At 53.5% G+C, this 12761-nt stretch overlaps 1 protein-coding gene across 1 annotated transcript in view; it reads right to left on the bottom strand.

The window, feature by feature from the left end:
* The window catches only part of HS3ST4 (heparan sulfate-glucosamine 3-sulfotransferase 4), a 57807-nt gene extending 45547 nt beyond the window's left edge, over positions 1 to 12260 (bottom strand). Inside the window, exon 1 of the mRNA XM_061473297.1 lies at positions 11359 to 12260. Coding sequence (XP_061329281.1) covers positions 11359 to 12014 — 656 coding nt within the window. The 5' untranslated portion in view covers positions 12015 to 12260. The remainder of the gene's footprint in view (positions 1 to 11358) is intronic.
* Between the last annotated feature and the right edge of the window lie 501 nt (positions 12261 to 12761).

The following is a 12761-nucleotide window of genomic DNA, read 5'->3' as shown; positions in this document are numbered from 1 at the left end:
TTTGCATCTCCCTGGTCAAACAAACCAGCCCGGAGTGAGCGCTGTAGCTGGGGCAATTCCCAGCCACGACTCAGCACAGGATGAGGATGGTCATGGCACGGTGCCGACACTGCCTGCATCCTGCCTGTGTCCTGCCAGCGGGTGGGCAACAGCCCTGCAGAGCCACATTCAAGGGCAGCGGGCACCCCAGGACAGTTCTGCTGCCAGTCAGGGACAGGCAGCCCCTGCAGGATCAGGCTGTGAAGGCAGCTGAGATCCCCATCCCTGTGAGCACAGTCCTGCATGGCTGGGTTGCAGAGCTGGGGCGCTCCAAATCCCATCACTTCCCATTGCACATGCTGCCAGTTAAATCCGCCACAAGCTTTTAAACTCACTGTTTCCAGTGAACCTTAACTTTCAGCGGCAACATATATATTCATGTAGGAGGCTGCATTTTAATTAAGACAGCATTCATGTTCTTCATTACAATACTAAGTCATTCAGCAAGAAACACCAAGGACATAACTCCTGTTAATGAAGGAGTTACATATTCTGCACTGTACGTTTAAGCACAGAGGACCAACATACAAAATTACATGAGGTGCAAGGGGGTTCTCTGGGAGAAAAACTGGATTAGAAATGCAATTTATACTCTGAAGGTTCACACAACATTCATTCAGCGGCACCACCACAACTGCAGGCCCTGAATCTGCATCCCAAAGGAATCACAAACAGCCTGTGGTACTGTAATCTACTTCTTTCCCATAGAAAAACCCAACTCTGGTCTCAGGTCCCCCCCACCCGTGCTGCCGTGGAGCACTGCACACCCCACATTAGGGCAACTTGTGGCTCAGCAACCCCTGGGCTCACAGGAGGATGCAAGATGAAATCCAGCTCTCTGCAGAGCCCCAGCACCAGCATCCCACATCCTCACCCTCTGGGCACAGCAAGGGGCTTGAGGCTCTCCTCCGCCTCACTGCGCTCCAGCATTAGCAGAAGTTAATAGGGAGCACGGGGGGAGCGGCGCCGGGAAGCGGCTGCCTGGGAGGGATGCGGCCGAGAGGCTGAAGGCTCCGCATCCACGGCGGGGACCCGGCTCCTGAATGCATTACCCCGACTGCAGTCAGCAGCTTTGAACTCGAGCATTAATAAACAAGCTCCTTGCACACGCCGGCAAAGGGAAGGCACTTTCGCACCATTGCCTACAGCAAAAAATGGCTGAGGAATTTCTGTTCGGGTTCTCCAGATGAACCAGTCCATGGCGGAGACGCGGATGGGCTTCCACAGAGACAGCCCCATTCCAAGAAGAGAGCGCTTCAGAGTGTTATGTGGGAGCAGGGTAAAAGTAACACGCTTTGGTGTAACTTCACCAGTAATGGCTCTAGCTGAAAAAGCCTGTTATGATCTGATAACACATTTCCCCTGCTGCCACTCCAGCCTCAAGAACTCCAGGGTAGTTTGAGCTTTAAATCCATACCAGCTCTTCTTTTGCCATTAATTGTTAGGCTATTTGTATTACACGTTTTACATACCAAATAGATTTCCAATTTCATGGTGGGCTAGACTGCAGAAATGTTTCTTTTAATCTTCTTAATTCTAAAGTAGTATCAAACTTTAATATTTTCTAATGGAGTATACATTTACACACATCTAACAATATCACTACAATTTAGGAGCAATAAAAGTCAAGCTCTCGTCTGTATGATAAGCTTGCAGCTTTATTTCCAAAGTTCAATCAGTTAACCTAGGAGAGCAATAGCTTCCCTACAATGAGTAACGATGCAGAATAATATTTAGATAGAGATAAACCCTTTTTGCATAGGAAATTGCGTTATGATTTGCTGGGTCTAAGACATTCTCAGTGCTTTAGTTTACCAATGAAGTTATTGCCTCGGGCATTCTTCCAGAGTGCTTTGATTTCTTTTGGGGGGTTTCTGGAGGATTTTGAGCCGAGTAAGGAACCGTTATTGTTCTGATCCAGGCATGTGCAGCAGCCTCGGCAGCCTCCCTCCCATGCCGAGGCACAAGCAGAAGAGCTTCCCAAGCAGCAGATGCGAGAAAAGACCAGAGCCCCCTCTCAGTGGGGACCAGGCTCTCTGCCCCTCACGAGGGAGGTCTGGGGGCCCTGCTCACGGTGCCAGGGCTCCCCTCAGCCTCCACTGTCTGTCCCATCAGGCCCAGCTCCTGTGCGAGACTGATCTGAAATCAGACTCCAGTGTCCATCGTCTCAAAGACTGGTCTGAGAAGCTGAGATGGAATTCCACCTGTCTTTTGACTGAGATGGATGGGAGGAGTCGAGTTAAAACTCCAGTGTCAGTTCCCTGGGAGAATCCTTGCTTCATTTTCTACCTTTTTTTTTTTCCAACCTGTCCTATCACTGCCCCCTTTATGACAATAATTTCCCTTTTTTATAATAACTGTCTTTCTGTAATTTGTTATAAACTTACCAGTCGATTCTGGTACTTGACCTCATTTGTGTCTAAATTTCACTCTTGGATCACAAACTGGAACACGGTCCGACACTGGGGTTTTCTCCTAATCGGACCCCGACAGCTCCCCAGGGACACATGCGCATGGTCATACCAGCACTCGCAGCAGATGCCTGGCTAGCTTGGATCGCTCTCTTTTGGCCAGACGGTTAATCTGTCTTGGGTAGCTGTTAGTGAAGAGTGGCAAGCAAGAATGCCTGCCAAGAGCTCCTGCCCACTGCTAGGCAAGTTTAATCCCCTCCTGCCCATGGCACAAGTCACATCCAGCCCCAACCACCACACTTACACCTCCCTCCACACCAGATATCACACCTCCCCATCACCCCATCCTGCTCCTCTGGAACCTCTTGAGCTCTGGGCTGCAGCTATTTGCCTTCCTGGATGATTTCAGCAGCTCAGGTAAAAGAGGCAGAGGCTGTTCCTGGGATACCTCCCATACCCCCTGGTGCTGTCCCCTGGCCCCATGGAGCAGCAGGGGTGGTGGTTGGTGGTTTTGGATTAACACAGTTCAAATAAACAGCCCAGAAATGAGATCAGAGGTGAGAGTGCTGACAGTGCAGGTGAGCAGCAGTGGGATCAGTGCTGGTGCTCCCCAGGGGACAGACAGGGAGGGATGGACTGAAGGCCAATTAGAGCCCTCCAGCAGCAAGGACTCCAGCATCCATGGGCTGCCACCAGGATTTCACAAGTCAGCGCTCTGGATGCAATCAACAGGCCTGGAGCCCAGTAATACCCAGTTAATGACCTGCCCAAGGGGTGCAGCTCCTCACACCCACAGATGAGCAAGGAAACCCTTTGGGAGCCATGGGGATTGGCAGGGGGGGACAGCTGGGGGAGCCCCAAAGCCTCTGTGGCTGGTGCCCCTCGCAGTTGGCCGGCTTTGTCTGTGCCCTGGCTGGGCCATAGAAGCTTGTGTTGGCAGCAGAATCCAAATGTGAACTGAGCACAGCCCTGATGCTGGCTTTCCATGAGCACACTCACTGCTCAGCTTAATGATATCAATGTCCATCAAGAACAAATACAGAAAGGGCAGAGCTGAGGCTGAAATAAAGTTATTTGCAGATGCATATGAAGACTAATAGAAAGTGTATTATATTACTGTGCCCATCTCAATGCAAGATGAAAGGAAATATGCTCTAAAACAAAGGAGAGCTGCAAATTCAGGCTCCCAGAGCAAGGTTGCTCTGTTCAGATCCAAAATGATTACCTGCTACTAAAGGAGGGGGCCACATCCTCTCCAGCCTGGCTCTGGAGGGAATGGAAATCAGATTTTGGCTTGAAATGTGTTACAGCAATCTCAGTAATACAAAATAAAGTCTGGCAGCTGGAGTTATTTTTACCCAAAGCCAGTTCCATTTAGTAGGTCTGTGCCTATAACTGACGTTCCTTTGCTGCTCTATTTCCATTCCCCCGGTCCTGCTGCCTCAGTTTCTCCAAGGCACTGACAAGATTGGAGCAGACAAACCCGGGCACATTTTGGGAGGACCCTGCATTATTCAGCTGCAAAAATCAATTGTGAATTTTGCATCCACCCTCAGTATTTGGCCTGTTTATGTTGCCAAATAAATTCTTTAAAGAAGTACTGTACTTCACAGGAGAGCTTGTCAAGGTAAATACCTTCATTTACATAAAATGTGACTAGCAATTGAAATGTTAAAGCCATAAAGAGCAAGTTTATGATCCATCCTTGATGCTTGGATGTATAATATGACAAGGGGGAAAATTGTGTGCCTTGCAACATTTACTAAATTGGTGTGTTGACTCTGGGGATGCAAATGGGAGATCTGAAAAAACACGGAGGGCTTTTGAGGTTGTTTTGGTTTATTTTTTCTTCCTTTTTTTCCCCCCCATAAATATGAATCCTTTCCACATCTTTCAAACCACTGGCTTTTAAACACCCTCCTTCGGCTTGGAAACAGCAGCTGCCTGAACGAGCAAACAGAGGGCCAGGCAGGGATTGTGTGGGAAGGAGGCCCCTGGCACAGAACCACGGAGTGTCTTGGGTTGGAAGGGACCTCAAAGCTCCTCCAGCTCCAACCCCTGCCACGGGCAGGGACACCTTCCACTGGAGCAGCTTGCTCCAAGCCCCTGTGTCCAACCTGGCCTTGAACACATGGGGCTCTGGGGGATGCTCACCTCTGGTTGGAGGGGACAGGACTCTGACCATGCACTGGTATCCCCTGAAGCAACTCAAAGCCCTGTTACCTGTGCAGCAGAGGTGTGAGAAGCTGCTCCCACAGAGATGCCTGTGCCTTTTCTCAATCACAGCAAGAAATCACTGCTTCGAAAAGACTCCTATAACTTAGGATTTTCTTTTTAACTTTTTAAAAGGGAGGAACACCAATGTAAACTACCTCAAACCCTAAGTGTTAGTTTAAAAAGTGAATAAACAGGATAAAATGGACTGCTGCCTACATACATACCACAGTGAGATGATAATATCCACACTTCATGCTCTGGAAAGTTTGACAGTTCATGTTCCTCACCGGAGCCCAGTACAAACAGGCAGCCATCCATTCATACTCGCACCCTTCGCAATTCATTGAAACCACTTCAAGCAAAAATCATTTGAAAGAAATTACCTGTGTGTATTGCACCGTGAGCAGTGAGAAATGTCCCACATGAGCCTCTCCAGCCCCCAAAGCAATAAAATTTCTGCTGAAGTGCATGATAGAAAGAGTCGGGGAAAAGAAGTCCCCATGACAACAAGAGTCAAGAGAAAGCCATGAAAAGCAAAAGGCTCTGACCTCTCTCGATACACAGTGTCACCAATTTGTACTGGAATTTTCACTTTGAAAATCAAAAGCCTTTGTCCATAACTTCCTTTGAGAACCTGTTGCACCTCCTTTGCTAGTCTGGGCTTTGAGCAGAGCAGAACGAGCCGCACTAAATTAGGAAGCAAGCAGGGTCAGGCTCGCCAGTTATACCCATGAACACAACCAACCGACTCTTTGCCTTCCTCTTTTCCAAGGGGGCTGTTTTTCCTCAGGCCTATTTCGGGATTTCTGTAGCATCTACATGCTTGAGGGATGCTGCACTCACACACGGAGCGAAGCTCACAAACTGTAACACTACAAGTAACACTTAAGCCATTAATAGCAAAGCACTGCAGTGTCTGTTTAGGGGATTATTGAGCAAAATCTCACAGAAAACATTCTTGAAAACACAGTGCAACAGTTGGAGCATTTCAAGCCTTATGGCAGCTCCCTACATGCTCCAAGGATGCTCTGAGAGCATCTCTACATCCCATGGCTGGTTTCTGAGCCCTGCGTTCATAACCCTGTTGATCACAGCAGGGCAGGACCCAGGGGCTGCAGTGGTGGGACATGGCCACGGAGTCCCCACACCCGCGCTGCCTCCCCACACACTACACACTCAGCTGCAAGTGGTTTACACAGCAGTGGAAGCAGTGAGCAGCCCTGCAGGCGCTCCGGCCCCTTGCGCTTCTCACTCTCTTTGCAAGAGGAGCAGGCACAGCATGGAGGGGCTGCGGGTGCTGCGAGGAGCTGCCATTCCCATGGCTACAGACAAGTAGCCTGCGGGTAACCATCATCAGGTGAAAAAACACCGCAAACAGGCCTGAATCACTCCTGCAGCCCATCCATCCCCCGAGCTGAAACCGAGCAGAAAGGCTGGGAGAAGTCTGCTGCCCATCAGGGAGCAGGGTGGGCTTCAGCAGCTCAGCACACAGGGCCAGGAGGCCCCTAGCTCTGGCACTCGGTGAATTCACTCCTTTAGCTCTGGATGTGGAAGAAAATCCATGCCTGATGCTGGACTGACCTCTCTTCAGCCCCCAGATGGGTAGGACACAGAGAGTGCCCGGGCAAGACCTTGGCCCCTGCCACAGCCTCCAGCCCAGGACCCAGGTCAGCCCCAACCCTGCACCAGCCTCACTGGGAGCCAGACCTCAGCACCAGCGGGAGGCCAGTGCTGTAGGTGTGTGCGTGTGCGCTTCCAAGTCATGGAAGACTTGGGCTAGGAAAACCAGCACACACGTGGGATCTAACCCAGACTTAAAGGTTTAGGACAGGCACAAGGGGACAAGGTATTGAAAGAGCTGTACAGCCTTGTACAGTCTTCAACCCAGATTAATCCTGATGCATTAGATCCAGAGGAGAGAGGGCAGCTGAGTCACTACATTTCAGCAAAAGCCAACTCACAGCAGGTCCCAGGAAAAAAAATATCAATACACTTTCCCTAAGTTACCAGAGTGCAGAGGGCACTGTACGCTGGGAAGGACTTTTGCAGGGAAATACAGCAGTTTCCAGCCTTCGGCAGTGGTGCCACTCATTAGCAGCAAGCACTGATCTATCCATCCGCTGCAGGTGTTCTGTAGTGCCCATCAGCACAGCCTCACAGCATGATGGAAGGGGTTTGATTTTCTGAATACCCCGAGCAGATCAGAGGCACAGGCACTACCCAGCCACACAATTACTGCTCACAGCGAGGGTCACACCGTGTGGGACCGCAGCTGAACCGGCCCCAAGCTATTGCTGTCCAACAGCTGTTAAGGGATGCTGCAGGGGGGTCTCATCACACTCCTCAGACACAGCAATAGCCAGGAGGAGGATCAGCCTCGGTGCACAGGGACAGTCCCACCACGCAGCCCGCAGGGCGGTGCAGGAGCTGAGCCCATCGCAGCAGTGTGTGACAGACGCTTCCCAACACAGGCGATAGTGCCCACAGGGATACAAGTGTGAGCACTGGCTCCGCAGCCACAGCTGCTCCTTGGAACCTCTGGCTCGAGAGCACGTGTTTGCCACCAGGAGAAGAGCTCCCTGTCATGGTGTTATCCATGATTTGTATGAGGGCAGCAGCTCACAGCACAACGCGCAGGCCTGACGGTTGGCGAGAGCGCTCCAAAAAACCCAGACAGGCGGCAAAAACAGCGTTAGACATGCAAGCCACTTCATTGCCTGTCATGGTGACTGCTCCTGCAGCGCCTGCGATGGGGCTGCGCCACGCAGAAAGCTATGCCCCTGTGTAAGTGCTTAACACACGGAGACCTAGGGCAGAGCAAGAGGAACGTGGTCTCATTACAGACATTGCTGCAGCTTCTCTGTGAAGGCTCCACCGACAGGGAAACAAGGAGTAAAGCAGTGTGCAGGTACACGTAGAATTGAACTCCTGATTATTTGGAATAATCCTCAAATCAGTGAGCTTTAGAGCTCCACAATTTCAGTCCACCACTAGCAGTTGCTCTCTTTTCATTGTGGGGATTATGTTTTTGTTAAAACCGCAAATTTGTTTTCAAAATACTGTTACAAATCTCCAGTTTTCTGCTAACCACAGGATGGCAAAAAAACCTTGAAAGTGTGGGCAGCACTGAACCACCACACGGTGCTGAGCCTGTGGTGGGAGCAGTGGACTTGGAGCATTGAGCTATTCTGTTCAGCTCAGAGAGCTCCAAGATGCCAAAGCCCGAGGTCTGAAGCACCGACCACTTTTCATATTCACAGATACAAACTTAACTCCTTCCGTGCTCAGAGGCCTCAAAGTCCCCCCATCATTCTGCTCAGAAAGGCTCTCAATTCATTTCCAACTGCAGAACAGCTCAGGGCAGAGTTCACAGCGTGGGACAGGCTCACTGAGGCACGAGCATCACACTGGAGAGAGCATATCCCTGTGCAAAAGGCTCTGGTCCAGCCCTGCTGCATGTGAGGGTCACCTCATGCCTGGGGTAGGTGGGCACCAAGAGCTGCCCTGGGCACAAGAGGGAGAAGGAGGGTGCTCAGGCACTGCCTGGAAATCAGCAACAGTTCCTGCAGGGAAGGACCGTGTGTCCCATGGTTTAGAAGGAACCAGCAGGTGAAAGAGCAGCCAGCAACTTCCAAAGGAAAGGCAGTACCGGCCCCTGGCCACAACCTTCATCCACAGTGGGACCACATCCTGGCACAGTGAAAGGGATGAAGTCAGCAAAGTTCATCATCAAAGATAACATTTACTGCTACGTAGCCATGTCCCCAACTTGAGAGAGCGATGAAGCTATGCCAGTAACACACCAGAGAGAAGCATCGCCAGTCTGCTAACAGAAGGAAAGGTTAAAAGTCACTTCCCACTCAGCCTTTAGCACACTGCTTAACAGCAGTCAGCTTACATTCTGCATTAAATAGACACGCTAGGAAATTTATCAACAAGAGTTAATGTACACGGGTGTATTAAGTGCAGTTTAAGGCAAGCGGCATCATTGCACTTGTCCTTCAGACATCCCAACACCAGGATGTGCAGAATCACAAATTACAATTACACAAATGATTCTGGCAGCACAACACCAACCGACTGAAACAAGCCTTCGACCCACTGCGCATAAATACATGTGCAGGAAGACCTCAGGTAGCTAATTCCTACACAAACCCTGACTGCAGAGCCAGAGCACAGCTTTCCCTAAAGGATACTGGGAAAGCAGCACAGGCTGTGGGGAGCTGGCACTGGGGCTCTGCTTGCACCACAACTTCAGCCTCTGACTACTGTCCCCACACAGACCCAGGCACTGGGCTCATAGCTGACTGTCCCAAGACAGCAAACCCACAGCACACAGCATGGGACACATGAGAGGACATGGTAGTGTTTGAGTGCTGTCTTCATTTTACAGTCAGAGAAACCAAGCTGGGAAAGCTGCTTCTCTTCCGGAGCAGAAGACATCCTCAGGACTGAATGACAAAACGAGGAACTCCAAGGGCCTGCTCTTCCCTTATTTTGCTACATAAGGGAAAACCTGACAGCATTAAAAGCTAACAGTTTATAAGGCGTACAGAGAAGTGTTATATGCAAAACATAAACAAGCAGTAGAGGTGGCTATAAGGAGATGCTGGTATAAACACGTCAAGAGTTGCTTCTTTGCTTAAAGAAAATCGGTATTTTTGTGGATAGGAAAGATCTCCAATTACCAATCCTGGGCTGCAGCTGGAAGCAGCCGCCTTGGGTGAGCTCAATCAGGTGAGCTCCAGAAGGGCAGGAAGGAAGAGCAGCCAGTGGGGATGGCCACCTTCCCCCTCCATCGTATACGTACAGCACCAAGCGCACTCGCCTCCTGCGCCAGGGCAACAGCCCGGTCCCGGTGTGGCTCTGGGGGAAACCTGTCGCTCACCGAGGTGCAGCCACCAGCGCGGGGTGACCTGGTTCCTTCCCAGGGAGGCTGACAGACATGTGCAAGGAGAGAGGAAAACACTGCTGGGGTTGGGCCGGTGTGGAGATGGCTTCAGGTGAAACAACCGGGGAACATCCTCAAGGCACAACAGCAGATACACAGCAGCGTAATCTATCATACAGCCTATACAGTCAATATACACAGCCAGAGAATCCACCCCAGCCTCTTGTGCCCTGGATCCTCACAGACCAGCCGTGACCCAGCCCCTCCAGCAGCACAGCACAGCGCCCATGCTGGAAAGGAGCTGAACAAACCCCAGAGCTGCTGCTGCAGGGAGGAAAGATTTCACAATGCATCTGCGAAGGAAAACCTCTGTGTGCCTTTCACTCCACGAGAGGAGTTACACCCACTCTCCAGCCCTTTCCTTGTAGCATGACTTAGAAGATGAAAAGGCAGCTACTTGCCATACTCAGTGCTTGATCTTCTGCCTATTTTGAATAAACCCAAACCTTTTATATGCCACTTTCTAGCCTGTTCCAGCAAGTTTCTAAGACTTATTTTTCAAGGCAAACCTTTCCTGCAAGAAAATTCAGTGAAATAAGATACTGTGTCTGAAATGATATATATAAAAACAAGCAGCACAGTCAGTCCTTTATTCCTTCCCCATGCTGGTACAGCACACTGAGCACACTCCTGGAGACAAACACACTCTCAGGGCTGATGTCTGCTGATGAAATCCCCCCCAAAAAATCCCTCAGCATTTCAACACAGTCTAGCAGATGCTAAAGCAAATAAGTGTTATGAAGACTTTGCTTCCACAACTGCCACAGAAAATTGCCTGGAGTTCCTCACATTTAAATGCCATTGACATGAAGACTGCGTAGTCTATTTGATAAAGAGTGACCAGATAATTCAAGCAGTAACTAACTTGCTGCCTCTATTTATTTTCCCTTCATTTCAGAGCAAATACCACACTAAGTGCAGCAAAAAGAACTTCACCAGCCGAGCCATATACTGTTTCTTACAAAGAAGCTAGTATGGATTGCTTTTAACCGTAAACTGCTGGTAAGTTGCAGGTTCCACGGATGCCCTGCGTTTTTAAAAGCCAGAGAGGAAGCCCGAGCCCTGAGTTCATTGATTTGCTAAACCTGCCAAGGCACTTAACACTTCATTACTGCAGCCCGCTGTTTTCTAACAATCAGGGCTTTTAGCAGAAGATTCCCTTAAAACATTGCCCTGTGTCAGACAAGAACACGTAGAGGCTTCTTCACGGGTAATATCAGATCTTGTCAATGGAAAAAAAAAACTTTCTGACGCGGAACTTGTTGAATAAAAGAGTAAATCTTATTTGTGAAGCGAGCCCTGCAGCTTCTATGAAGGCAGGCGTCCTCCTGCACTCGGAGCCCCGACCAACCATCACCGAGCCACTCGCGATCTTGTTTATTTCAGTAATTATTAATCACTGACCCATTTAGACCAAGTGCAGCGGCACTGCCAGGGTCTGCCCGAGCTCTCCGGGCACGGCACTTAGAGGAGGGTGTTCCGCACATTTTCTGCCCTCCCATGAGAACGCCGCATTCCAAATCAACACCGCGACCAGCCGAGGGGTCCGCGCGAGAGCCCGGCCTGCCCCGGCTCCGCTCCCGCCGCGTCCCCGCGGACCCACGCACCAGTCCCGGGCCCCATCGCCAGCCACCCACCGGGGCCAGCCTGGGGGAGAACCGGGCATCCCCCGAGCACTGCACCCCCAGGACCGCCTGCGCACGGATACCCCGCGCGGCCCCGCAGCTCCCGCGCCCTCACCTGTACCACTCCAGCCCCTTCTCGTAGTTCCTGTCGAAGAAGTGGGGCTCGGTGCCCACAGCGCGCACGTCGGGGTGCGCCCGGATGGCCTCCAGCAGCGCCCGCGTCCCCCCCTTCTTCACTCCGATGATGAGAGCTTGCGGCAGCCTCTTCTCCCCGTAGTCCGGCGTGGTGCTGCTGCTGCTGCCGCTGCTGCCGCCGCGGCTCCCCGGGCTGCCAGCCCGGCTCAGCTCCTCGTCCGTGGTGCTCGACTCCTGCGGGTCCCTCTCGAAGGCTCCGCTCTGCGCCGTGATCACCTCCCCGGGGGCCAGCGACGTCCGCGGCCAGGGCCCCGCCGCCCGTTCCTGGCTGCTGTTGCCGGCCCGCGCCGGGGCCGCCGAGGGGTCCGGAGCGAAGGAGCCTCCCAGGAAGCCGGCCGGGGAGCGCGGGGGCCCGGGGAGAGCCGTGCCAGGGAGCGCGGCCGGGGACCGCGGGGTCGCCGTGCCAGGGAGCGCGGCCGGAGAGCGCAGAGCGCCCGGTCCGGTGCCCCCCATGAGGCTGTAGCACAGGTAGGTGAGGCAGAGGGAGAGGCTGCACATGCAGAGGAGCTTCCGCGCCGGGGGCACCTTAGAGCCGCGCCCGCCCGGCACCCCCGGCTGGGCGGCGGGGGGGGCCATGGCTGCTCCCCGCTCCTCGCCCCGGGCACCGGGCGCACATGGTGTCAGCCGCCGCCCGGCCGCCCCCGCCGCATGGGGCGCCGCTGCCCTCCCGCCCCGCCGCCGCCGCCGGTGGGGAGGGGGAGCCCCGCATGGCACGGTCGCCGCCGGCCCCCCGCCGGGCACCGGGGCGGCCTGGGCTCAGAGCGGCTGCGCTCCGGTGCCGCCGGCTCCGCGCTGCTCCCGCCCGAGTTCCTGCTGCTAAACTTTGTGCCGGGTGGGAGGCGGGAGCGAGCTCCCGGCGCGGGGAGAGGAGGAAGAGGAGGGAGGGAGGAAGGGGAGGGGAGGGCAGGACCCGCCCCCGCCGCCGCCGAGAGCGCGGGGAGCGCGCTGGGGCCGCCGAGCGCCGCTGCCGTTCGACACCGCGGACAGCGCCCGTTCAGCACCGCTGACAGCAGCGGCGGGGCCCGGGAGCGCGGGGCGCCGCGGGCGGCACCGGGCACGGCAGCGCCAGGCTGGGCAGGGCAACCCCCTGCGCGCTGCAGCCCCGCTGCTCCCCCGTTCTCCGGGGCAGAGCCCGCGGCCCGCAGACCCAGCAGCGGTGCCACGTCCTCCCCTGCCAGCGCTCCCGGCAGCAGGGAGGGTGCGGGCCAGGGCGGGAGGCAGCGCCCATGGCCTCTACCAACTCCGCTCCCTTCCCTCAGCAGAAACCACCGCGCTACAGCTAGCTCCTTGGCCCCTTGTCCTGCCCTGCTCCCCTCTGCTTCC

Source organism: Pezoporus flaviventris, unplaced genomic scaffold (genome assembly GCF_033815535.1).
Source record: "Pezoporus flaviventris isolate CSIRO_AGI_PZ_B2104156 unplaced genomic scaffold, CSIRO_AGI_Pfla_v1 ptg000078l, whole genome shotgun sequence".
NCBI lineage: Eukaryota > Metazoa > Chordata > Aves > Psittaciformes > Psittacidae > Pezoporus > Pezoporus flaviventris.
This window is presented reverse-complemented; position numbering and strand designations above follow the sequence as displayed.